The sequence below is a fragment of the Balaenoptera musculus genome, chromosome 15 (genome assembly GCF_009873245.2).
Source record: "Balaenoptera musculus isolate JJ_BM4_2016_0621 chromosome 15, mBalMus1.pri.v3, whole genome shotgun sequence".
NCBI lineage: Eukaryota > Metazoa > Chordata > Mammalia > Artiodactyla > Balaenopteridae > Balaenoptera > Balaenoptera musculus.
In genome coordinates this window covers 82,091,820-82,118,728 of record NC_045799.1, presented here as the reverse complement: position 1 = coordinate 82,118,728, position 26,909 = coordinate 82,091,820, and the positions used below count along the sequence as shown (strand labels likewise).

The window sequence follows — 26,909 nt, the reverse complement described above, 5'->3', positions numbered from 1 at the left end:
GATCCTCCAGCACTAGGGGGCAGGCGTCAGCAAGGGTCGTACAAACCCAGGAGGAAGGCTGCTTAAGTTCTGGTAGTCGTTGGGCGGGACCCCGGACGCCCCGCCCCCAGAAAGCCCCGCCCTGCGCGCATGGTATCTCTGGTGACGGTAAACAAGCCTCAACAAGCCCCTTCTTAGTTTCTTAATTTGTTCATTAAGGCTTTGTTTTCATAAGTGTATATTTCTCCCCGTTTGTCATTCGTCGGTCTTCATTACACAACTTTTTTCTTTTTTCTGGTTTGTTGGTGTTTCTGCACTTTGTATTTGACTTCTATTTTGGCAACAGGCAATACAGTTATTTAGTTAAGCTTGGAGTGGTGTTTGGTAACGAAAAATAGAGGCGACAGAAGTTTCAGCTGGGTGTGCTGTGTCAAGAATAAAGATTGATGGGGAGAACATTTCCTTGAAAAATGCCCTTTAATGTTTATTGCCCATGATGTTGGGGATGATCTGATTTAGGAATAACTGCTAAGAAGGAAATCTAAGACAGCAGGAAATGAAGCATGAAAACTCAGGGACTGACTCTTACTCCCTGAGATAGTACGGAATGTTGTGGGGTTTGCTCTTGAAAATTACTAACGTTAGCGACTACTGCAATCATACAGCCCCCGCGGAGTGAATAATTAATAAATTCATGAGAATTGAAAGCCAGGTTTTACCCTGGACCTCTGAACCCTCTCTTCGTTCCCAAAGGGCTCTCCATCAAGAAATCTGCGTGGGTAGGCAAGAGGTCGAGTCAATTTAAAAGTGTTAACAAAAATGTTTACCTTTTTATTTCTGCAAGCCCCTCCTCAAAACCAATCCGTCTAAGACACACCCAGCTTCTTCCCCTCCCAGATGTAAAGGCAGTGCCACATTTCTTAATTCAGAGGTGCCACTTGCAGTATTCCTTCATGTTTGTCCCCTTCTTAGTGGTGATGAGGCAAATGAAATCATTTGATCATAAGATGTCATAAGGTGTGTGGTATTATGTTGACCATCCCAATGGGAAACAGCTGGGAGAGTGAGTGCCTCATTTAACATGAAGACTTATTATAAAAATCTGCATGTATGGTAGAGCAGTGTACTAGTGGTCTTCAGGGCCCTTAATTCAGAATTTGATGTGGTCAAGACCATTCCCTACTATGTCTTGGTCCTTACCTTTCCACCCCAGTGTTTGAACTATGAACTCTAAGATACCAGAATAATCTGTTTAGCACACCCCGCCCCCCAAGTAAAATGCCTGCCTCCACATCAATGATTCCCAAATTGTTTCCACTTAGAAATGTCTTCTGTGTTAGGAAAAGTCAGGGACTGGATTGGCCCCAGACTGGCAGACTTTTTCTCAGAAACTCTGCAGTGTTAAACCTACAGCTGAGGGATGGGGTAGTTGCAGAAAGTCCTTTGATGGAGAGGAGCCTGAGGTTATATCAGAGCTTCCAGCTTTCAGAATTTCTGCATTTGAATTAAGTGATTAAAGTCAACTAGTGGATTTGGGAACACATGCTAAATGAGGTCAAGTGACACTAAGCCAGAGACAGCCCCTAGGCCACGGTAAAACATCCACAGAAAACTATCAGAACAGGAATATTCTAGGAACCCACACTAAACTGCCTTGACAACCTTCCATCCCGGCTCAAAGCTTCCTACAGAATATCACATACAACTTGATAATCCCGCGACATCCATTGAATGACTACAGCTGCACCTACCTCCACGTGTGGGTTCCTTTTACTGGGTGGGTGTGGGTAGATGTGGACACCAGCCTCCAGCTCCATCTCATCGCTGGGAGGGGGATGAGAGGGGCTCATTCACTCCTACTAAGTGGTAAAGCACAGGGGCCTCCACCCTGAGCGTGCTTATAAAGACCCATTAAAAATCATTTTTAAAAAAGACCTGTCAAAAGCTGAAAACTTTTCTGGACTGAAATTCAGTTGTCATTTCAGGCACATTGGTCATAGTTGTTATTGGGGAATGAGATTTATGCCTTCCCATCCACCGCTACTAATAGGTCTTTGCACTTGAGCTGATTGTCTCTGAGGAAAGTTCAAAGATTCACTGGAAGCTGATCACCACAGTCCTAAATTTTCCAAGTTGCTAACAGCAGGCGGAGCCTTTGATTCCACAGTTGTTTGCTGACTGCAAAGTTCACTTCATTTTGAAAAACTGGGAATGCTGTCTTGGGATTATTGATAGATGGGGCTGTACCGTGGGCCAGGAGACCTGGACTCCAGTTGTCCATTCTGCCATCACCCATGAACTTGGACTTTACGTCTCCGGATTGAAGTTTTCTATTCCTACTGGGTGAATGATGCAAGGGTTGGTGAATTGTGCCTCATGATGACAGGGAGAGTTATGCTCCAGGATCACAAAAGTGGTGACCAGCCAGTCATCCCCCTGGTAACTTTTCCAAGCCCTGCTTAAAACCCTAAAGTCAGAAGGATCATGAGGCTGGGAGTTCACCATCGTTATTCAGGCTGAAAATCAAGGTCAAGCAGCCTGGTCCCTTTCTGCTTCAGGGGAAGTTTCCATCCTCCCTGAGAGGTCTTGGGAACCTGCGGTGCCCCCTGACAGGTGTCCCTCCACATCCGAACTCCGCACCTGGCACTCTGTCCCCAGCGGGTGGGGCCGGACCACCGCAGCCAGGATGATGGGCAAGAAGGGAAAGTCCCTCCAGCCTCGCCTGCCCTTAACCGAGTCAGTAAACAAAGGACAGCCATAGGGGACACCTCAGGTCTCTTCACCTGGCCAGACCAGGGTCAAGCTCAATTCGGTCGTCTTTCTCGCTGATTCTGCCCTATGCATTGGCTGTGGTTTGGCCGCACACCGTGGTTTCCCCGGCGCTGCAGCTGGGAAGCCACCTGGGCGGCGCTGGTGTCTAGAGGCCCCGCCCGGTGACTCCCCTGCCCACTCCGGTCTCTCTCGGGCAACCACGGGCAGCATATTATTAGACCGAGGGTCTCGCACCATCCATTTGCAGAACTCCTTACTCACCCACCCCCTTAGCGATTTGACTTCTAGGGTCACACTGTGCTGGGTGTAAACAAACACGGTTTCTGGAGACTGAAGTCGTCGGCATCTCGCGCCTTCACCCTGCCTGGGGTTCGCTCCCCAGCACGGTTCTGGCTTGATCAAAGGGGCCTCCTCCTCACTCTCATCCTCCAGACTTTTTACCCATTTGAAGTCTGAGACTTAGATGAGATCCTTGGGGCCCCGAGACCTCTAATCATTCGCTTTATCGGAGTCACCCGAGTATCTCCTGCTAGAGAGACAGCTGCTAGACGATTCTATCACTCCCTAGGCCCCGCATCAAGGCATGACCGCCGATTTGCACTTCAGGGGCGCTCGTGACCTCCACGGAGTTGACTGACCACCTTTCTAGTCCTAACACCCGGCGCTCCTGCTTCACCTCCCGGGCGTGGTGAGCGATGCTTCAGCGGCGCGCCCTGGACCGCCCGGATTGGGGCGGGGGGGGGGGCCCGGGATCCCACCTCCGCCCGCCAGCGCGCTGCCCTTCACCTTGGCGGCCCCTCCGCGGCTTTTGTGCACCTGTCAACGTTTCAAGACCAGCCAGGTGCGGAGGACACATCGCCACCAAACCTACTCCCTACTCTCAACACCGGCCACTCGGGCCCACAGGTGACAGTCTCCTCCCCGCCCGCCAGGCGCCCCGGGATGGGGGTAGGAAAGAGGGCAGCGGGAGGGAACCCCCCCCCAGACTTCCGGCGCCGGCGGCTGGGATGAGAGCCGGAGTGGATACTTGGGTACTGAAAATCAATAAATGAATGTTTCTCTAATAAAATTATTTTCCCTAAAACCCCGACATCTATAATCAACCTCCTCTATGTTCTTCTAGCTTCTATTCCTCCTTTCACCTGATACTCTTGCCTAATAATTCATTGAGAAATAGATCTCATTAGGCGAGAGAGGAATCGTCCTCCCGTCACCCGATAAAATAATATGCGCAGGTTTCCTTCTCTGCTGCATTATATCCTTCTTTGCTGCATTATAGGAGGACATCTGTCCCCCTCTCTCTCTAGAAAAGCCAAACCCAAAATAAAAGATTTAGATTGCATCCAGTCTCACTGTGAAAGGGATTTGCTCTATTAGTTACATCTTTCTTTCTGGCCTCTTCAAATTCTACCTTTTCAATTAAGCCTCTCTTCAGCATGTTAACATAGGCTTTTCTATCACCTTAAACATTCTATTTTGCCACATTGCCCTCTTCAAGACTCCTATTTCTCTGGGTTACTTTGGAGTTAAACTTTTAATTTTTTTAATCGAAGTGTAGTTGATTTACAATGTTTCAGGTGTGCAGCAAAGTGATTCAGTTATACAAACATACATCTATTCTTTTTCAGACTCTTTTCTGTTATAGGGTATTACAAGATATGGAATACGGTTCCCTGTGCTGTACAGCAGGTCCTTGTTGTTTATCTGTTTTATGTACAGTAGTCTGTATCTGTTAATCCCAAACTCCAAATGGAGTTAAATTTCAAAAAGTGCTAGTCAACACACACTCAGAATTCTCACCTAACAGTCAGTTTTTATTCCACTACACTTTTACTTCTCCCACGCAATCACTCCAAAACATTGGTCTTGCCGTGGTCACCATTGACGCCCAGAGTGAAAATCCACTGGGCAGTCTAGTTACCACCTTACTGGACGTTCTAGCAGCTGTCCAAGTAAATGCTCCTCTTGGCTCCTTAGAACATGCCTGGCTGAGCTCCTTTTATTCCTACTTCTCTCTTTTTTTTTAAAGTAATTTTATTTTTAAAATATATACATTTATTTATTTATTTAGGCTGCCTCGGGTCTTTGTTGCTCCGTGCTGGCTTTCTTTAGTTGCAGTGGGCAGGGCCTACTCTTCGTTGCGGTGCGCGGGCTTATTACGGTGGCTTCTCTTGTTGCAGAGCACGGGCTCTAGGCGCGCAGGCTTCAGTAGTTGTGGCTCGCGGGCTCTAGAGCGCAGGCTCAGTAGTTGTGGTGCACGGGCTTAGTTGCTCCACGGTATATGGAATCTTCATGGACCAGGGCTTGAGCCCGTGTCCCCTGCATTGGCAGGCGGGTTCTTAACCACTGCGCCACCGGCGAAGTCCCTCCTCTCTCTCTTAATGTTCCTTCACAGAAATTTTCACCAGCAAATATTCCCCTACCTGAATTTTAAATTTTGAAATGTGTCATAGTTCAGTCCTGGGTCCTTTCTTTTCTCCTCTACACATTTCTTTCTTTTTTTACATTGAGTCACCTCATTTTTTTCTAAGGCTTTACATATCGACTCTGGTAATAAGCCTCAAATTTCTACCTCCTGCCAGAATTAGGTATACAACTGCCTAGTTGATTTTCTGACTTGGATGCCTCCTAGACATTGCATATTAAAAAATAATCCAGGACTTCCCTGGTGGCGCAGTGGTTGAGAATCTGCCTGCTAATGCAGGGGACACGGGTTCGAGCCCTGGTCTGGGAAGATCCCACATGCCACGGAGCAACTAGGCCCGTGAGCCACAACTACTGAGCCTGCGCCTCTGGAGCCTGTGCTCCGCAACAAGAGAGGCCGCGATAGTGAGAGGCCGGCGCACCGCGATGAAGAGTGGCCCCCACTTGCCGCAACTAGAGAAAGCCCTCGCACAGAAACGAAGACCCAATACAGCCATAAATAAATAAATAAATAAATAAAATTTTTTTAAAACTCCAACAATAAAATCTTGTTCTTTCCCCTCATTCTATCTTTTTTTTTTTTTTTTTTTTAATTTATTTAATTATTTATTTATTTTACTTATGGCTGTGTTGGGTCTTCGTTTCTGTGCGAGGGCTTTCTCCAGTTGCGGAGAGCGGGGGCCACTCTTCATCGCGGTGCGCGGGCCTCTCACTATCGCGGCCTCTCTTGTTGCGGAGCACAGGCTCCAGACGCGCAGGCTCAGTAATTGTAGCTCACGGGCCTAGTTGCTCCGCGGCATGTGGGGTCTTCCCAGACCAGGGCTCGAACCCGTGTGCCCTGCATTGGCAGGCAGATTCTCAACCACTGCGCCACCAGGGAAGCCCCTCCTCATTCTATCTTTATTCTAAGATCTCCCATCATTTTAAATAAGTTGTACCGTTGTTCACCTAGTTACTCTATTCCAAACTCCAGAGGCATTTCCTCACCATTTATCTCCTTGCATCATGAACAATCCAATATAAGTCTTGTGCATTGTTCCTCCAAAATAAAACTCCAAACAGTGCATCTCTTTAATTTTTACTACTACCCTAGTAGTGTTAACCTTCTTTCTTCCCTGGACTATCCCAATAACCAGTTGGGGTGGGCAAGGATTAGGCTATGTATCTGGAGGTTTTGGCTTCAGCGAAATTTGCGGGCAGGGTGGACGTTTTATTTTATTTTTATTTCTGGCCGCGCCGCGAGGCTTTACGGGATCTTAGTTCCCCAACCAGGGATTGAACCCGGGCCCCCTGCAGTAGAAGCGTGGAGTCCCAACCACTGAACCGCCAGGGAATTCCCTGTTCTCTTATCTTTAAATCGACCCTCATTAAAAAGAAAAAATACATACATGTATAATATATATTACCTCTCTATATATCTTAGTAGGAGATGTATCTAGAGATCCTTTACAACCAGTAACTCTATATCTCTAATATAAAGGGACACTAGTACCACTTGCTATAATTTGAAAATAAAATACGTTCTTGAAACAACAAGTATTTTTCTTCGTGTTGCAACTTTAACTGCGTCCGTCCAACCTCTGAGAAATACCGAGGAGTCTGAAGGCCTGTTCTTCAACCGCTGCAGCAAATTCACTGCAGGACATACAGTGGAAGCCTTGCCATGGGTGTTCTTTTATAAATGACATGGGCTCTTCTAAACGTCTTCCAGGAGGCCTGGATATGGGGGAGGAGGAGTGATGCCCTTCTGGAACCCAGTATAGAACCAGAGGCCCTCGAGTCTTCAGTCTAAAGCGTCCTCAGCCAGGCTAGTCTGACTGCCTAAGGATGTGACACACAAATGAGGGAATATCTAAACTATTCTTTGTTCCCAACTCAAAGTCATCATTCTGTTCTGAAAACTCAGAAATGGAAGGTTCTGGTTTATGCCAGCAAGGAAATGGAGAGATCAGCCTTCTACGTCATCCAGGAGGCCTTTGTGATGCCCAAGTCGGGGACTCTGGCTGTCACACGACTCCCTGTGTCCAGAGCCTCCCAGATGCCGGCTCCTCCCCACTCTACTCTGCCTAGCGAACAAAGCGCGAAATCTGTTATCCCTGGGCAACCTCAACAGCCCAACCACAAAGCATTGATCTCCCCTCCCCCACCCCTCTGTTCTTTAACCTGAAAGATCACGTGGGGCGGCAAGATGTACAGAGCCGGGTGCCTGCAGGCGCTCAGCACTCCTTATTGTAGTGCTTTTTGTTTTGTTTTGTGTCTGATGAGATTCTACAATGAATATGTTATTTTAAATTTTTTTTGTTTTTTAAAAATTTTTATTGAAATACAGTTGTTTTACAATGTGTTAGTTTCAGGTGTACAGCAAAGTGATTCAGTTATATATTATATATATATACACACACAAATATATAAATATATATATTCTTTTTTAGATTCTTTTCCATTATAGGTTATTACAAGATATTGAGTATAGTTTCCTGTGCTATACAGTAGGTGCTTGTTTATTTTATGTATAGTAGTGTGGATATGTTAATCCCAAACTCCTAATTTATCCCTCTCCCCTGAATATGTTATTTTTTAAAGAAAAATGAAAAAAAAAAACCTTCTAAGCACCCTTTTGGTAAAGGGAAATAGTGTTCCTCCGTAGGTGTGACCCACGTGCAAATCCTCCCCGCGCTCAGCGTCCAGAAGCATTGGGACAAGAGAACCCGGAGAGCTGATCACCCCACCCTGCCTTCCCTGTGAGCTGAGCTTCTCATTTTCCAGTCTGTTCCCATACATCGTTCCTTTAAAGCCTCCGTAGGGGAAGTGGGGTTCCCGAATTACCAGGGCGAGTATTCCCTGAGCCCTCAGCTTCCCACCTGCGTCATTTACATTTACATCTCGCTTTGAATAGCCTCGTTATAAAAGGGACAAAGAACTCACAGTCAATCCCGAGCCGTAGTGAGAGCAGTAAAAGAAAAAAATACTGGACGCTGCACCTGACAACCGCTGAAATTGTCCCTCTAAGGCATAAAAAATAGGGCCATTCCCAAGACCTCGTGGCGCAACGGTAGCGCGTCTGACTCCAGATCAGAAGGTTGCGTGTTCAAATCACGTCGGGGTCAAGGTTGTGTCTTTTTCTCTTGCCCCTAGCGATAAATTCAGTAGTGAACAAAAGTAAAGAAGCGTCTGTCTGCGGGCTCCCAGCCGTGGATTTTCTCTTACCTTTTCTTTAGTCCAGAGAAACTTCTTGTGAACAACTCAGCAATGGACAGGCACTTAACTGAAAGGTAAGGATGATCTGAAAGGGAAGAAAAATCCAGGTGAGCCAAAATTTAGGTCGTTCCGTCCTTTTCCTTATCAGGACTAAGCTTCAGGTAGGACATCAGACGACTTCAGATAGGACATTAAAACGGCATGAGGAGACTTTGTTAACGAATTCACTCTGATGTGGACGTCGTTTTTTTGGGTCCCCAGACGGGTATGGCACAGTCTCTCTGGGTTGATATTTGAGTCATCTTGATGAAGTCAGTTTCCCTGTCCCCCACCGTCCCCACCTCAACTGCCACCACCAAACAGACTTCATGGTTTGAGCTTCCTCTGTTAAAAGCCCCTGAGCATTGTGGTTAAAGAGAAAATCCTGTGAAGTTGATTCAAAGTTTATTATGTTGATGACCGAGTTCCTGAATTCTGTGGGAGTGGAAAGCTACCCTGGCATTTACCACGTTGTCACTTAGGATTCATTTAAATGCATATCTCCTAGAGGGATATGAAACAATCAAGTTCCAGATACAAACCAGTGGTCACGACCTCAGCAAGGAAAAACCCAGGCTGGCAGAAATGGGGACGGTTGCAGACTTACTGGGATTAAGCTTTCACTTAATTAATTAAGCCAGCCTCAACACCCTTCCATTTAAAAGTCTGTCCTTCGCTGAGTTTAATAAATAAATAGATAGGTAAATAATTCTCTTTTAGGGAGTTCCCTGGCGGTCCAGTGGTGAGGACTCCGCACTCTCACTGCAGAGGGCCCGGGTTCAATCCATGATCGGGGAACTAAACTCCCTCAAGCCGCGAGGCAAAAAAAAAAAAAAAAGCCTCTTTTTTATTTTATTTTTATTTTTTTTTTTTTAGTTAATTTATCTATTTAATTTTGGCTGTGTTGGGTCTTCGTTTCTGTGCGAGAGCTTTCTCTAGTTGCGGCAAGCGGGGGCCACTCTTCATCGCGGTGCGCGGGCCTCTCATTGTCGCAGCCTCTCTTGTTGCAGAGCACAAGCTCCAGACGCGCAGGCTCAGTAGTTGCGGCTCACGGGCCTAGTTGCTCCGCGGTATGTGGGATCTTCCCAGACCAGGGCTTGAACCCGTGTCCCCTGCATTAGCAGGCAGATTCTCAACCACTGCGCCACCAGGGAAGCCCAAAGCCTCCTTTTTAAAAGGTCGATGATTGGTGAAATCTCAGAATTGAGGGGTAATATCTACTTGGATACCAAAGTGATTTGAACCCTCAACCTTCTGATCTAGAGACACATGCGCTACCTTTGTGCCACGAAGCCACAAATGCTGGTCCGTTTTGGATATTTATCACATGCTAACTTCCTCACTTCTCCCTTGCAGAATTCAATGTTTGCTCTCCATGCATCCAGGGGGTTTGGGGTTCTCTCTGCACTTCTTGTCTTTACATCATGGGCGTGTAGAAAGCAAGGTGGAAAGGTGGAAAAAGTAAAGGTAGACAGGGTTAGGGGAAGGGGCTCGGAGAACACTTGCCTTCGCCTCCGGAAGCAGCTCGCGGTCCCTGGGGCTTTTAAGGCTCTGGCCATCCTCCGAACTGCGCTGGTGGTCTAGCCCCTTCTCCGAGACCGAGGTTCCTGCAGCCGCTAAGCCAGAGGAACGTGAGGTGGGACGGCGAGAGTTCCCTTTGTCACAGGAGCTCCCTAAGGATCAGTAGGCGTCAGGGGGAAGTTCTATCTACCCAGGGAAAGCGGGAGGGCAGCGCATGGAAGGCAACGCTGAGGTCAATCGTCTTCACTTGGGATGAGCGCGCCTTTGGGAGCTTCCTGGATCCACAGCTGGAGCCGGTCCTACTGCGAGGACACAAAAGTGGCCTGGGGACCAGACCTGTGCTCTCCCCTCCTTCACATTCCTGGATGTGACCTGCAGGACTGACTCCCCATGTCACCTGCTTGGGAACGGTCGTGCTTGACCCTCCCTTCCGTACGTCCAAATGTCTGAAACTTACTGACCTGCAGCAATGGCCGTGCCGGGTCTTCTGTAAAGAGACACAAGGGCGCTGCTCGGGGAATCCGCTGTCTGTGTGGGATGCTTCGCCTCTGAAGGTTTTCTCCTCTTTAGAGCGACTCTAAGAGCGGTCATCATAATTTATTTCCCAAACATTTGCATAATCATGACAGGATAACACACACATGATGCTCTAGGATGTCCAAGCACCCTTCTAGGAGCTGGGGACGGGTCAGAGGATAAAATAGATCAGGCTCTCTGGGAGGCCCCAGTCTCATAATTTATCTGAAGAGATTTTGACACGTGACCAGCAAAACACAAAGCAGAGACTGAAGAGACGATGTGGGGACCCTCTTCCTCCAGCCCTTCACACAAGAATGTACTTGAGTCACACCTATGAGGAAGAGTGTTTTATTTTGCCCTATTTTGAAAAGAAGGCAATTACTATTTTTTTCTTTTAAACAGTAAAATATGCTCTTTAATAGAAAATTTGTCGATACAAGACATGGTGATGAGAAAACTTAAAATGACCCAAATTCAAACATCTCAGAGAAAACCAAGGCTTTTGCCATGATGTGTAACTTCACTGGGATTTTTCTGTCTATATGTCCTTACACATCATTCTCTTGTAAAAATCTTCATGTAAAACAATTTCCCCCGTGATACTACACTAACAGATACTACCTATAAATTTAAAGTGTCTTTTAAAACATCTCTATTGAGATATAATTCACATACAATATAATTCACCTTTTTAAAGTGTACAATTAACAGCTTTGGGTATATTCACGGACTTGTACGGTCATCACCACAATCGATTTTAGAACATTTTTATAACCACCAAGAGCAACCCTTTACCCATTAGCAGTCACTCCCCATTTCCTCACACCCGCTGTCCTGTCCAGCCCTATGCAATCATTAATCTGTCTACTTTCTGTCTCCATAGGTATGCCTATTCTGGATGTTTCTTATAAATGAAGTTACACAATATGTGACCTTCTGGGGCTGGTTTCTCTTACTTAGATGTTTTCACTTAATGTTTTCAAGGTTCACCCATGTTGTAGCCTGTGTCACTACTTCATTCCTTCTCATTGCTTAATAATATTCCATTGTATGGATGGACCTCATTTTATATATATATTCATCAGTTGATGGACACTTGGGTTGTTTCCAGTTTTTGGCTACTGTGAATAATGCTGCTATGGACATTCACATACTATAAGATGTTATGTGGGCATATTTTTTATTTCTCTGGGATATATACCTAGGAGTGGATACTGCATATTATTAATGGTTACACCGTATTTCATCCAACTGGTATAAAAATTTTCTTTGCCAATTTACCACACCGTTAAAATTTACTTAAGTGTTAAAGATATATATATAACTGAATCACTTTGCTGTACACCTGAAACTAACACAACATTGTAAATCAACTATACTTCAATTTTAAAAAGATCACAATTTAAAAAAAAAGGAATAATGGCATTTAACAAGCAGAGCCAAGTCCCCTGACTTTGCCCACCATCAGCATTGAGATCCAGGCCTTAACACAGAGAAGCACCAAACAACAGAACAAGAAGAGGTACTAGAGATGATTTATTTCAGAATTTTTCATTTTACAGTTCACAAAGTCAGTAGTAAACAACCTGGAGTATTCCATGGATTCTAAGACACCATGGAATTATAAGATGCACCATTATATTTTGTGCCACCAATAAAGAAAAAACACTGCCAACTAAATTATGACATAATATTTTATTATCACTTTGACCTTTTATTTCATGTTATTAATAGATCCCTTTTAGACTTACTTAGACATAATTTTAATCAAACATTTAAAATGATATGACTCTTGTACTCACATAAAGAGGAAAATAAAATGGTTTAAGGCATTGTTAAACTCTTCACACTCTGAATCCTATTCTGAATCATTTTTCCACTCAGTGTTGTCTGTGCCCATGTTTTTTTCACCCAGTATCATTTTCCTTGTCACCAAGAATATTGTAATAAAGCAATTCTTAAGTATGTTCCACTATTGTCTCTGGGATTTTCTTCCAAGCTGTTGACACCCATTCTGGTGTGTCTGTGTACATTAAATAACAGAAAAAGAAGTATGATTATAAATTGTGGCAATTCTATGGAGAAAGAACAGGGTTCTGCAAGAGAATTAATTTGAATTAAAGGGAAGGAAGGGGAAGGGACGGCTTCTCTGAAGAAGTGACATTTGAACTGAAATCTGAAGGGTGACTAGAGGGAGATGTTCTAAACAGAATGTGCAGACTAAGGGAGAGCAAAAGTTTGGGATGTGAGATACTAAAAAGCCCATGTGATCTGAGTATAGAGAAAGGTAGGAAGGTAGCCACAGATAATTCAGGATTGGCAGAGCCAGATTATGCAGGGTTTTATAAACTGTGTTAAGGAGTTTACACCTTACTCTAGGGCAGAGGGAGCCACTGAAGCGTTCTGGGAAGAGTGACATAAACAGATTTAATTTTAAAATCTTCATCTAGGCTGCTTTGAATAGCACGGATTGAAGAAAGGCAAGATTAGATGTGGAGACTGTTCAGGTGACTATGGTAATTTGGACTAGAATGGCAATTGAAATACAATGAGTTTAGGCTTCCCTGGTGGCGCAGTGGTTAAGAATCCGCCTGCCAATGCAGGGGACACGGGTTCCAGCCCTGGTCCGGGAAGATCCCACTTGCTGCAAAACAACTAGGCTCGTGCGCCCCAACTACTGAGCCTGAGTGCCACAACTACTGAAGCCCGCGCCTAGAGCCCGTGCTCTGCAACAAGAGAAGCCACCCAATGAGAAGCCTGGGCACCGCAACGAAGAGTAGCCCCCGCTCGCTGCTTAGCCCGCGCGCAGCAACAAAGACTCAACGCAGCCAAAAATAAAAATAAATAAATTTATTTTTAAAAAAAAGAAAGAAATGCGACGGGTTTCCCTGGATTTCTGTGAGGAACTAGAAGCTAAAGCCCCGAGTGTTTCTGACACTGTGGGAAGAAGTATCTTTTATCTTGGTTGATCTTTGGCTCCAGGGAGTGGCCCTCCCAGTATAGTACTAACGTTCCTAGGTCCGCACAATCCTCCACTTCAGAGCCAACCTCCCTACTTGCTTCTTTCTCACATCTAACTTTCCTTGTGAACTCATTCCTAACCATGCTTCTTTTTTTATATCTCTCCTATCAGGACAACGGCTGCTCACCCGTGGCGATGCTTTTTAAATCAGCCAAAATGCTTTCAACAAAATCAGCACTAGCGCTCGGTGTCCAGATTTGAGGCTTTATTATAAGAAAGAATGAGAAATACTAGGAAAAAGGCTATGTGTCACAGGTCCCCATCGCCCACTCCCAACGAATAATCAGACACTCAAATCACTCTGAGTTTTTATACAACAGCTTCTCAGTTTATTCAGAAGAGACCTATCAGGTGGGGAATGATCTCCATTTCGAGGCCGACAGGAAAGGCCCGCAGTTCTCTCCCCTCGCTCTGCAGGCGCTCCCAGGACAGGCACCGGTGTCCCCGAGTCCTCTGGGAAGTGGAGTCCTTCCGCCGGGACCCCCGACCCGGCGCGGTCGCGTCCAAGTGCGCAGATGCGACTCCAGACGGAGCCTCGGGCTCGAGCCTTCGGTCTCCCCGCAGCTCCGTGGGTCCGGAAGGCGACTGTGTCCGCCCCTCCCGCCCCTCCCAGAGCGCAGCCCGGCGGGAGTCTAGCCCTGGGGCCGGAGCCGGGTCCGCAGCGCGTCCGGGGGTAAGAGACAACCGAGTTAGAGGCGCGGATCTCCACGACCCGCCCGTCGGGCGCGCGGCTCTAATACCTCCCGCCGCAGCCCGGGCCGGGCTCTCAGGTTCCGGCCTCGGCAGGGTCAGGGCTGGGCCCTGCCTGCGTCCCGGTCCCAACCGCGGGAGCTCCGCGCGCTCCTTTGGGGTATTTCCGGCTGGGTAGCTAGCCGGCTTCGGGAGCCTTGCTCTGAGCGAAGGGGAGTCCCGGAAGCCAGGTTGCCGCTAAGCGCTCTGGGAAATGGAGTCCGGGAGCCTGAAGGGGGCGTGGCACACCGAGGGATTCTAGGAAGGGGAGTGCGGAGGCCCGAGGGCTCGGCTTCCGAGGTGTGGAGAGCGCGAGTGCTTCTCGTTGGTGTTAGCTTTAGATCTTGTCACTACACCTAGATTCTTAAGGTTCTGAACTTTGGGGACAGAAAGAAAAGAATGGGGTCCGTGTCTTACTCATTCCCCTTCTGTGCTTTGCTCTATCAGAGTTTTTGAGCCTGCCTGTATTTGGGGTTCGACTCAACGTGGAAGGGAATCCCGGCCTGTATATTTTCAGGGTCTTAATGCGTAAGGAAGGGCCCCATCTATCAATTGCCTGGTGTTAATGAATAGGGAAAGATAAGGCAACTGTGGGAGCCCTGCTTGCAGTTACTGCTACATTATTCACAGGCCAGCTAATGGCCACTTCTGTGCTTGAGGGTCTCATGAGAGTTTGTGCACCATCTGGAACCAGGTGTGTGACTGAAGCTCACAGCTCACTGCCCCGGTGCTCTCCTGTTTTTGCCTCGGTGTGGAATCCAGTGACTGACCTTAGTACTCCAGAGGAGGGTCTTCCAGCTGTGAAGGTTGATTTAGGCTAAACTATAAGGGTTCTAAGCAAAATAATAAGCCTCCTAGGAGTAGAGGTAAAGGGAGATGCCCCAGAGAGTAGGAATCAATTCCACAGGGGGGCAGGCCTACCCCAAAATCTCTCTCCAGAGCTTTCAGGTAGAGCTGAATGATATACAAAGAAGCAGACTATATATTGCTGAAAAGTCCGTGTTTATCTCATCTAAAACAGTGAATAAGGAGGAAGTCATAGCAATAACAGGACAACAAAGAGAAGCTGATCATGGATTATCTGACTATTGAAGTTGAAGGAAAAGGTAGGAATTACAGAAATAAACATGGAGTTGAAGGTGGGGACAAGTGGAGGAAATACCCTTGATGAGAATGAAAAGGTTAGTTGCCTCCGCATGAAAGAAAAGGGAAGCAGACACATGTCAGGAGAAGGCCCCAAAGTAGAGAAACTCAGTAAGGTACCATGTTTGGAAATCCATAAGTAGGCTCCTTGCATAACATCCCCCTGTCTCATCTTCCTCTTTCCGCATTTCTGTTCTCATCCACATTCCCTAGCCTCTGAATCCGTGGAAGGGAGAATATTCCATAGTGCTTGCTTTTGTGATAAAGAACAGGTCATACTCTTCCACGCCCATTAGATTGTTCCAAAAGGTTGAGATATTATGGGTCCATGAGTTTAACTTTCTGGTCAAAGCACTTTCATGTTATTGTCTTACTCTGAGCTTTTTGAGTTAAGTAGAGTAGGCCTTATGTATATAATTCATCTGTCTTGTGATAGCTTTTGTCCTAGTGAATTTGGAAGTGGGAAGATATAGTTTATCTCCTTCATGGCTTTTTTCCTGCTCCTTCCAGCTGTGACTACTGAGGATGCTTCTCTGCCCCAAAAACAGAGCACAGAAGAAGTGGAGCCTACCGTAGAGCCCCTTCCTGTTGAGTTCCAGGCAAGTTTCAGTTTAATCTCCCTCCCGTGAAATCTCAACTTGTTGTTCATAGTGTGTCCTCATTTCTTTCTTTCATCTTGCTTCAGAGGTTCGTGGAAATCCCATCTGGAGGACTGAATGAAAGTGAATTTTCCTTGGAAACTCAAAGCTCTGGGGAGAACTCCAGGTGGAACTTTAAATTTGGGAGTAATCTGTGTGAATGGTATTTTAAACTATGAAACTGTGATCACTAAGGGAATAAGTATAGATGGAAAAGAGGTGAGATCTTATTACTGAGGCCTATAGCTTCCAACACTTCCAGGTCAGGGGAAGTGGAGCCAGCAAAGGAGACTGAGACGATGTGGCCAGTGAGGCAAGGGGAAGCCAAAAGTGTGGCATCCTGGTAACCAGTTGAAGAAAGGGTTTCAAGGAGCAGGGGGTAATCAGCTGTGTTAAATGCTGCTGCTAAGCCAAGTAAGATGAAGCCTGAGGATTGACAATTGGATTTAAAAATAGGGAGTTCATTGGTGACTGCCAAGAACAGTTTCAGGGAGTGGTAGGAGTGAAAGCCTGATTGGAATGGTTTCAGAAGAAAATAGAAAGAGAAAAATTGGAGCCAGGGACTACAGACAGCTATCTTGGAGAGTTTTACTCTAAAGGAGAGAAGTAGGGTGATAGCTGGAGGGAATAGTAAGACCAGTAGGTTGGTTTTTTTTTTAAGATGGGAGAATCAGCAGATTGTTTATAGGAATGTAAGAGCAGATGAAAGAGTAGATGCCTAAGGGCTGGCTCTGGGGAACTCCAATATTTAGAGCCACTTTTCTTTTTTTTTTTTTTAAATTTTATAGCTACTTTATTTATTTATTTATTTATTTTTGGCTGTGTTGGGTCTTCGGTTCGTGCGAGGGCTTTCTCTAGTTATGGCAAGTGGGGGCCACTCTTCATCGCGGTGCGGGGACTGCTCTTCATCGCGGTGCGCGGGCCTCTCACTATCGCGGCCCCTCCCGCCGCGGGGCACAGGCTCCAGATGCGCAGGCTCAGCAGTTGTGGCTCACGGGCCCAGCCGCTCCGCGGCACGTGGGATCTTCCCAGACCAGGGCTCGAACCCGTGTCCCCTGCATTAGCAGGCAGACTCTCAACCACTGCGCCACCAGGGAAGCCCTAGAGCCACTTTTCAAACATTACTTCATTGATTTTAAATTAATAATCCTGTGAGTTACAGGTGATAATCTATTCTATTGACTGACTTTCCCAGAAAGCATTCTCCAATTAATTTTGGTCAACGAAGTACAGTCGCGTGACTGTCAATATAACATAAGAGTATGAATCTTAGAACAGTTGATCATTTTCAATTTCAAGTCAATAAACCCACTCATTCAGAGCAACTTTAATTACTAAAAGAGAACTAGAAGTCATGACCCTAAGTACAGAGAAAGAAGAATCGTCTATTAGAATAGCATGACTATCTATTCAGTATATCAAGCTGAATTTCTATAAAATCTCAGAACATTCCAGGAATCAGTATAAATTACATTTCTGAGACTTATCCCATCTATAACATTATTAGTAACTAACATTTGGTTGTCATTCAATGGTTACTTTATATTCAATTTATTTAGTAATATATGTAAGAGACAGAAGAGCATAATTAGGAGTATAGCTTTGCAGGGGAATTCCTTGGAGGTCCAGTGGTTAGGACTCGGTGCTTTCACTGCTAGGGCTGGGTTCAATCCCAGGCCCTAAGATCCCACAAACCGTGCGTCTAGGCCAAAAAGAAAAAAAAGGGGTATAGCTTTGCAGACACACAGATGTAGAGAATAAACTAGTGGTTACCAGTGGCAGGGGAGGGGCAATATACCCCTGGGGGAGTGGGAGGTACAAACTATTGGGTGTAAAATAGGCTCAAGAATGTGTTGTACAACATAGGGAGTATAGCCAATATTTTGTAATAACTGTAAATGGAAAGTAACCTCTAAAAATTGTATAAAAAATAAGTTAAAAAAAAGAGTATAGCTTTGGAGTCAGAATGCCTGGGTCCAAATCTCAGATCTGATCCTTACATCTGTAAATAATGTTAACGATAGTGCTTACCTAATATAGTTATTACAAGAGGTAGTTCAAAGGACTTAGTACGTGGAAAATAAATTATAGATGTTAGCTATTTTTATTTTCCCTATCACAGACTAATACTTAGAAAATTTAGAATATTCCATTAAAATGGTTAAAATAAACTTTAACCTTCAGATTAAAATACACTTCCTGTTCTAGATTGTTCTCTTCCCTCAAGGATTACCAAGTCCTACAAGAATGTGCTTATTCTTCCAGGAATTGACAACAGTCAAGGATGAGGAAATGAACTTCACCCATGTGGAGGAGGAACAGCTGAATTCTGCTCAAAGGTACATGGGCATGGATATGAAAGTGGAGAATTGTGGGAGCCTAGTATTTTGGGCTAAGGAAGTTATTTCATGCATACTGCTTACTGGGACATAAGCTTCTTCTATAACTAATGGCATCTAAATGCCATAGTTTTGCTTAAGATCCAGAGAGCCCTGAGCCCCTAGGGAATCCCTGGTCACTTTGAGCTCATAATTGGGTTTGTTTTCTCTTTTGGCAAGTAAAAGTTCACCATATGTGGAACTAAAAAAGGACAGCTTCATTATATATTGATTTTAAGACTTATAAAGCTGTAGTAATTAAAACGATGTGGTATTGGTGAAAGGATAGAGGTAAATCATTGGAACAGAACAGATAGTCCAGAAATAGACCCACATATATATGGTCAGTTAATTTCTGACCAAGATGCAAAAGCAATTCAATGTTAAAAGGAGAATCTTTTCAATAAATGGTGCTGGAACAATTGTACATCCACATGCAAAAAAAAAAAGAAAAAAAAGAACTTCAATCCATATCTCCCACTGTATATAGTAAGTAATCAAATGGATCACAGACCTAAGTATAAAACCTAAAACTATAAAACTTCTAGAAGAAACATTAGTGACAGTCTTTATGACCTCTTTTTAAAATAAATTTATTTATTTTATTTATTTATTTTTGGCTGCGTTGGGTATTCGTTGCTGTGCGCGGGCTTTCTCTAGTTGCAGTGAGCAGGGGCTACTCTTCGTTGCAGTGTGCGGGCATCTCATTGCGGTGGCTTCTCTTGTTGCAGAGCTTGGGCTCTAGGCACGTGGGCTTTCAGTAGTTGTGTCACGCTGGCTCAGTAGTTTTGGCTCACAGGCTCTACAGCGCAGGCTCAGTAGTTGTGGCTCACGGGCTTAGTTGCTCCGCAGCATGTGGGATCTTCCCGGACTAGGGCTGGAACCCGTGTCCCCTGCATTGGCAGGTGGATTCTTAACCACTGCGCCACCAGGGAAGTCCCCTTTATGACTTTTTATAAGGCAAAATTTTATTAGATATGACACCAAAAGCTCAATCAAGTAAAGCCATCTGGGTCTTGTATTTGCTTTATTGGAAAGTTTTTAACCTTGAATCCAGGTCCCTTGCTAGTTATAGGATCATTCAAATTATCTATTCTTGAACTAGCTCTGGTAATGATTTCCCATCTTTCATTCCTGGTATTGGTAATCTCTATCTTCTCTGTTTTAGTTTTGTTGGTCTTCCTAGGAGTTTAACAATTTTGTTGTTCTTTTCCAAGAACCAGATTTTGATTTCATTGATTCTGTTGTTTTCTGTTTTCAATTTTATTCACTAAGCACTTATCTTTATTATTTTTCTCCTCTAATTTGCTCTCCTTTTTTAGTTTCTCAAAGTGATCATTGGTATAAGATCTTTCTTCTCTTCTAATATGAACACGTAATGCTATAAATTTCCTTTGAGTTTAGCTGCATTCCACAATTTTGATATGTGGTGTTTTCATTTCCATTCAATTCAAAATAATTTCTGTTTCCACTTGTGATTTATTCTTTGACTCATGAATTATTTAAAAATTTCCCAAATTCTAGGTAATTTTCAATACATTTCTGTTTTCAATTTTGTAGTGATTCTGTTGTGGTCAGAGATACTATGTATGATTTCAGTTCTTTTAAATTTTTGAGTTTTGTAGTATTATCCATAATGTAGTCTTGATGAATGTTCCATATGCACTTGAAAATAAATGTTAATTAAGTCAGGTTGGTTGACAGTATTATTCAGGTCTTCTGTATCTTTACTGATTTCCTGTCTATTGGCTTCTATTGATTACTGACAGGAGTGTTGCATTTTCTAACTATAGTTGTGGGTTATCTATTTATCCTTTTAGTTCTATCAGTTTTTCTTGATGTGTTCTGAAACTCCTGTTAGGTACATACTCATTAAGAATTGTTAAGTCCTTGTACGCACTGCTACTTTTAAAATGGATAACCAACAATGACCTACTGTATAGCACAGGGAACTCTGCTCAATATTATGTAACAACCTAAATGGGAAAAGAATTTGAAAAAGAATAGACACATGTATATGTTAAAAAAAAAGAATTGTTATGTTTTCTTGGTGAATGGACCCCTTTATCATTATACAATGTCCCTTTTTGACCTTGGTAATATTCCTTGTTTTGGAAGTTTACTTTGTCCTATATGAATATGGCCACTCTAGTTTCCTTTCAATTAGTGTTCACATACTATATTTTCCTGTTCTTTTTGTTTAACTATTTAGAGTGAGTTTCTTTTGGGCAGCGTATAATTGGGTCTGGTTTTTAAATCCATTCTGACAATCTCTGTGATTTTCAATTGGTATGTATAGACCATTTACATTTAAAGTAATTATTGTTATGGTCGTATTTAAATTCCCCATACAGCTAGTTGTTTTGGTTTTGCTCCATCTTTTTTTTTTTTTTTTGGTGCGTTGGGTGTTCATTGCTGTGCGCGGGCTTTCTCTAGTTGAGGCGAGCAGGGGCTACTCTTGCTTGCGGTGCGTGGGCTTCTCATTGTGGTGGCTTCTCTTGTTGTGGAGCATGGGCTCTAGGCACGCAGGCTTCAGTAGTTGCAGCATGCAGGCTCAGTAGTTGCGGCATGCGGGCCCTAGAGTGCACAGGCTTCAGTAGTAGTGGAACACGGGCTCAGTAGTTGTGGCTCGCAGGCTCTAGAGTGCAGGCTCAGTAGCTGCGGTGCACAGGTTTAGTTGCTCCAAAGCATGTGGGATCTTCCTGCACCAGAGATCGAACCTGTGTCCCCTGCATTGGCAGGCAGATTCCTTTTTTTTTTTTTAATAAATAACACATAATACTTATTAGTTTCAGATGTATGACATAATGATTCAGTATTTGTTTATATTGCAAAATGATCACCACAATAGGTCTACTTCACATTGTCCTCATAGTTACAAAAGTTTTTGTGTTGAGAACTTTTGTGATTTACTTTCTTAGCAAGTTTCAAACATGCAATACAGTATTATTAACTATAGTGACCATACTCCCTGCCAGCTAATAGCAGGAGGGTGGCTACTGTAATACACATGGTCAGTGACAGAACTCCAGTCACAGCCCCAGGCAGGTCTGAAAGTGCAACTGAGTTCACCAGAGTTTCCCACGAACCTGGCCCTTACTGCGAATCTCCCTAGTGAGCATGTCTGGATGTATGAGATGCAGTTTCTGGGGGGTATCTCCCTCACAGGGGCTAATCTCCAGAGCTTTCATCTGTTATTATGTTAAAAAGCCAAGAGCACAGTGGCTGCACATGTAGCGTCTTTCTCCAGTGTGAGCTTCCTGGTGCTGAATGGAGACAGACTAGTGGCTGAAGACTGTCCAATATCTGGCAGGTGGATTCTTAACCACTGCGCCACCAGGGAATTCCCTCCATCTTTTCCTTGTTCATTTTTATCTGTTTCTGCCTGTTTTTTATTATTTTTTATTATTCCATTTTATCTCCACTATTAACTTACCATTAAATATTTTAAAAAATTTTAAATGGTTATACAACAGTTGCCAATATCCTTCTTTATTTAATAACAGTATACCTTTAAAGAATATTATACCACTTCATGTATAGTATGAGGAACCTTACTCTGGTAAACTTCTAATTCCTCCCTCCCATCTTTTGTGTTGTTGTCATGCATTTTACCTTTGCAGATGCTGTAAAACCACAATACATTTCTACTATTTTTGTTTAAGACAGTCAATTGTCTCTTACAGCAATTAAAAATAAGAAAAAATGTATAACTGATTCACTTTGCTATACAGCAGAAACTAACACAGCATTGTAAATCAACTATATTCCAATAAAAATTTTAAAAAACACAGCTGTCAACAAAAAAAAGAAAAAATGACTTTTATATTTATTTTCATTTATGCCATTCCCAACACCCCTCATTTTTTAAAATATAGATCAAGAGTTGGCAGACTTTTTCTGTGAAGGACTAGATAGTAAATGTTTTCTGCTTTGTGCGCCATATAGTCTCTGTTGCAACTACTTAACTCTGCCACTGTAGCATGAAGGCAGCCATAAACAATATGTAAATAAATGGGAGTGGCCAGATTTGGCCTGTGGGCCATAATTTACTGACCCCTAGTTTAGGTCCAAGTTTCTGACTGGTATCAGATATTTTCTGCTTGAAGAACTCTCTTTAACACAAAAAAGAAATAATTACATGACAATGATAGAAGTGCTAACTATTGCTACAGTGGCAATCAGATTACAATAAATACATGTGTCAAATCACCATGTTGTATACTTTAAATTTATAAAATGTTGGGGCTTCCCTGGTGGTCCAGTGGTTGAGACTTCGCCTTCCAATTCAGGGGGTACGGGTTTGATCCCTGATCGGGGAGCTAAGATCCCACATGCCTCACGGCCAAAAAACCAAAACATAAAACAGAAGCAATATTGTAACAAATTCAATAAAGACTTTTAAAAAAAATGGTCTACATCAAAAAAACTTTTAAAAAATGAAATAAATTTACAAAATGTTATATGTCAAATATATTTCAATAAAAAAGGCAGTTAATGCCATGGAATGGATGATGTCTTTAAAGAAGGCAATGGGAGAGGGCAGGGGCCAAAGAGGGGGGCCTAAGACAGAACACTAAGAAGCATCAACATTTCAGAAGAAGAAACATCAGGAAAAGTTCTAAATAAATAGGGATCAGGAGAAAAAGCTGGAGAGCTTAGAATCGCAGAAGTCAAGAGAGAATATATGTTAATTATATCTGAATAAAGATGGGGAAAAACAGCAGCAGGAGAATGTTGTTAGGAGGAAGGCATGGTCAACACTGTCAAGTGCTGTTGAGAGGCCCAGGTGAACTACGAATGAAAAAGATCCACTGGATTTAGGTGACATAAATGGTTAGTGACTTCAATGAGAGCAGTTTCAACTGAGTGATGGGGAGAGAAGCCAGACTGCGGTGAGTCAGGAGCAGGTGCGTAATGAGACAATGTCCAAAATCTGTTTGAGAAATTTGGCTCTGACAAAAAAGGGAGGAAAAAAGAAAGGAGAGAGAGATGGAGAGGAAAGAAGGAAGGGAGGAAGAAAGGAAAAAGGAAGGAAGGGAAGGAAAGGAGGGAGGAAGGGGGCAGTGGTTAGTGGAGACAAAAAATCATATGTAAAGCAAATACTAAACAAACAAAAATCTGTCTTTAAAAAAGGACGAGGGACTTCCCCGGTGGTCTAGTGGTTAAGACTTCGCCTTCCAATGCAGGGGGTGTGGGTTCGATCCCTGGGCTGGGAAGATCCCACATGCCTTGGAGCAACTAAGCCCGTGCGCCACAACTACTGAGCCTGCGTGCCACAACTACTGAAGCCCATGCGCCTACAGCACTCTGCAACAAGAGAAGCCACCGCATTGAGAAGCCTGTGCACCGCAACAAAGAGTAGCCCCCGCTCGCTGCAACTAGAGAAAGCCCGTGCACAGCAACAAAGACCCAATGCAGCCAAAAATAAATAAAGTAAATTTATAAAAATAAATAAACAAACAAATAAATAAAAATGGTCCACGTCAAAAAAAAAATCTTAAAAGGACTAGAGATGATGATTTAAAAAATCAAAAGTAGTTGTCTCCATGTAATATTATTATAAGTGATTTTTCTGTCCAATACTTTTTCAAAGCTGCCCGATCTCCACCTGTGTTTTCATCCCTCCTTCCACTTCCTCAGTTATTTTAATGTTAACATTTATTCTCATCCTGTCTGCTTATCCTCTTCCCTGGTTAGTCTGTTCAGTTGTACATTTTCTCAGGTGGAGCATCCTCATGTCTGACCTTTTATTGTGCCTCATATTCATCATTCTCCCATCTCTATTATTCACTGAAACTTTGTCATCTGCCATTGCCATGAGGCTTTTTCTGAGAACATTCAAATAAACATTTTTAATAGACATCATTTTAATTTCCTTTAACTTCTTGCCACCTCAGCAGTTTTTTTTCTCTCGGCATGGAGGACACAAACATTTGTACTTTTTATTTATTTCAGATTCTGAATCTGTCCCTGAAATGAAAGTGTCCCTTTCAAAGCAGGAAGTTTGTGAAGAAGTATCATCTGAAAGGGAGCTGATAATAAGAAGACTTACAAAGGATGATTCCTGGAACTTCAGATTGATAAAAGCCTGGGAATGTGGAGGCACATTACAAAGGCAGCAGGGAAAATGGCAAGTCATAATTAAACTCAAGAGAAACACTATGGAGGATCGTAATGAAATCAGGGAAGGTTCAAACACAATTAAACATCAGAAAGTTTACTCAGTGAAAAAGCCTTGGAAGTGCAGTGAGTGTGGCAAGTCCTTCAGTTACTACTCACCAGAGGATTTATCCTACACCAGAGGATTCATACAGGAGAGAAGCTCTATGTATGTTCTGAATGTGGAAAGGCCTTCAGCTGAAGCTCGTCACTTATCCAGCATCAGAGAATCCACACTGGAGAGAAAGCCTACGAGTGTCATGAATGTGGAAAAGCTTTCAGTCATCGTTCAGCCCTTATTCAACATCATATCATTCATACCAGAGAAAAGCCCTGTGAGTGCAACGAATGTGGGAAGGCGTTCAACCAAAGCACATACCTTATCCAACATCACAGAATACATACCGGAGAGAAATCCTATAAATGCAAGGAGTGTGGGAAAGCTTTCAATGACACCTCATCCCTTATTCAACATCAAAGGGTTCATACTGGAGAAAAACCCTACAGATGTAAAGAGTGTGGGAAAGCCTATAGTGACAGATCAGGCCTTACTCAACATCAGAGAACTCACACGGGAAAATCCGTATGAATGTAGTGAATGTGGGAAGGCCTTCAGTTACTGTTCAGCTCTTATTCAACATCAAGGAACCCACACTGGGGAGAAACCTTACAAATGTAATGAATGTGGGAAAGCCTTTCATGACCGCTCAGCTCATGTAGGACATCAGAGAACTCATACTGGAGAGAAACCATGTAAATGTGATGATTGTGACAAAGCCTTCAGCCAGAGTTCTCTTCTTGTTCAACACCAGACAATTCATGCAGGAGAAAAACCCTACAAATGTAAGAGATGTGAGAAAACCTTCAGTGTGCATTCAGCCTTTCATCAACATAAAGAAATTCATGATGAATAGAATGCAGCAAATTCGTGAAATAATTATGTATTCTCTCCTGATTGCATAGAACTGCTCTAAATATTACAGGGCATATTACAAAAACATATGAGGCTATGTCACACAAAAATTGACCATCTTCCTTGAAATGTTATTAGGTATGGAGGAGGACAAGAGGTACATGTAAATATCTCAGTTACAAACCAAATGGCTGAAGCAGTGAAGAGAATTTCTAGGGGAGCACAGAAGGAGAAACTCTAGTTTGGTCAGGGAAACAGTAAGGAACTGAGCATCTAATATCGGTGGAAAAAGTAATGAGAGGAGCAGACTGAACATTGTTTGAGGCTGATGGCTCTATAAATAGTAGTTTCAGCCTGAAGCCGAAGTGGGGAGGATCAGGATCCCAAAGAGGAAAATTACCAGGAAATAAATAAGAGAGGAAATAAAAAGAGAAATAAAAAGAAATAAAAGAAGAGGGGGGAAAAAGAGAGGAAATAAAAAGAGAGGGAAAAAATCTAAGCCCAAAAAATCCTCCATTTCTGTGTCCCTACAGTCTAATTTGCACATTTGCAAACACTGAAACCAATATTTATTTACCTTGGATGCACATTGAAATCACCCAAGAAGCTTTAAAAACAATACTGGGTCCCAGGGAATTGCCTGTCAGTCCAGTGGTTAGGACTCAGCACTTTCACTGCCGTGGGCCCAGGTTCAATCCCTAGTCAGGGAACTATGATCCTGCAAGCCACGTGGTGTGGCAAAAACAAAAAACAAAAAAAAACTGGGTCCCAGCACCAGAGTTTCTGATTAAATTGGACTAGGGTGTAGCCTGAGCATTAGGAATTTTAAAACTTCTTGGAGGACTTCGCTGGTGGTCCAGTGGTAAAGAATCCGCCTTCCAATGCAGGGGATGTGGGTTCGGTCCCTGGCTGGGGAACTAAGATCCCACATGCTGTGGGGCAACTGGGCCCACGCACCACAACTACTGATCTTGCACGCCTCAACGAGAGAGACTGCATGCCACAAACTACAGAGCTCACGTGCCCTGGAGCCTATGAGCCACAAGTAGAGAGAGAAAACCTGCATGCCACAACTAGAGAGAAGCCCGCACGCCACAGCGAAGATCCTGCATGCTGCAACTAAGACCCAATGCAGCCAAAAATAAATAAAATCAATAAATAATAAATAAATCTTAAAAAAAAAAAACTTCTTGGGTAGAATGGACCTAGAGATGATCATACTAAGTGAAGTAAGTCAGAGAGAGAAAGACAAATATCCTATGATATCATTTATATGTGGAATCAAAAAAAATGATACAAATATTATTTACAAAACAGAAACAGACTCACAGACATAGAAAACAAACTTTTGGTTACTAAAGAGGAGAGGTCGGGGTGGGGAGGGATAAATTAGGAATTTTTTTTTTCTTTTTAAATTTTATTTATTTTTGGCTGCATTGGGTCTTCAGTGCTGCACACGGGCCTTCTCTAGT

At 43.6% G+C, this 26,909-nt stretch overlaps 1 protein-coding gene and 1 non-coding gene across 2 annotated transcripts; both read left to right on the top strand.

Annotated features, from left to right (window-relative positions):
- The first annotated feature begins 8,210 nt into the window (after window positions 1–8,210).
- On the top strand, window positions 8,211–8,282 carry TRNAW-CCA. Its single transcript has one exon. It is a non-coding gene; the product is annotated as a tRNA-Trp (tRNA).
- Window positions 8,283–18,303: 10,021 nt separating this feature from the next.
- LOC118880773 (zinc finger protein 883-like) lies at window positions 18,304–25,470 on the top strand. Its single transcript, XM_036824705.1, has 2 exons — window positions 18,304–18,323; window positions 24,321–25,470. The coding sequence occupies exon 2, from the start codon at window positions 24,341–24,343 to the stop codon at window positions 25,436–25,438; it is 1,098 nt and encodes a 365-aa protein (XP_036680600.1). The 5' UTR covers window positions 18,304–18,323; window positions 24,321–24,340; the 3' UTR covers window positions 25,439–25,470.
- The last annotated feature ends 1,439 nt before the right edge of the window (window positions 25,471–26,909 follow it).

Coding starts and splice junctions, on each gene's coding strand:
- LOC118880773 (XM_036824705.1), top strand. CDS start 24,341: ATGAAAGTGTCCCTTTCAAAGCAGGAAGTTTGTGAAGAAGTATCATCT.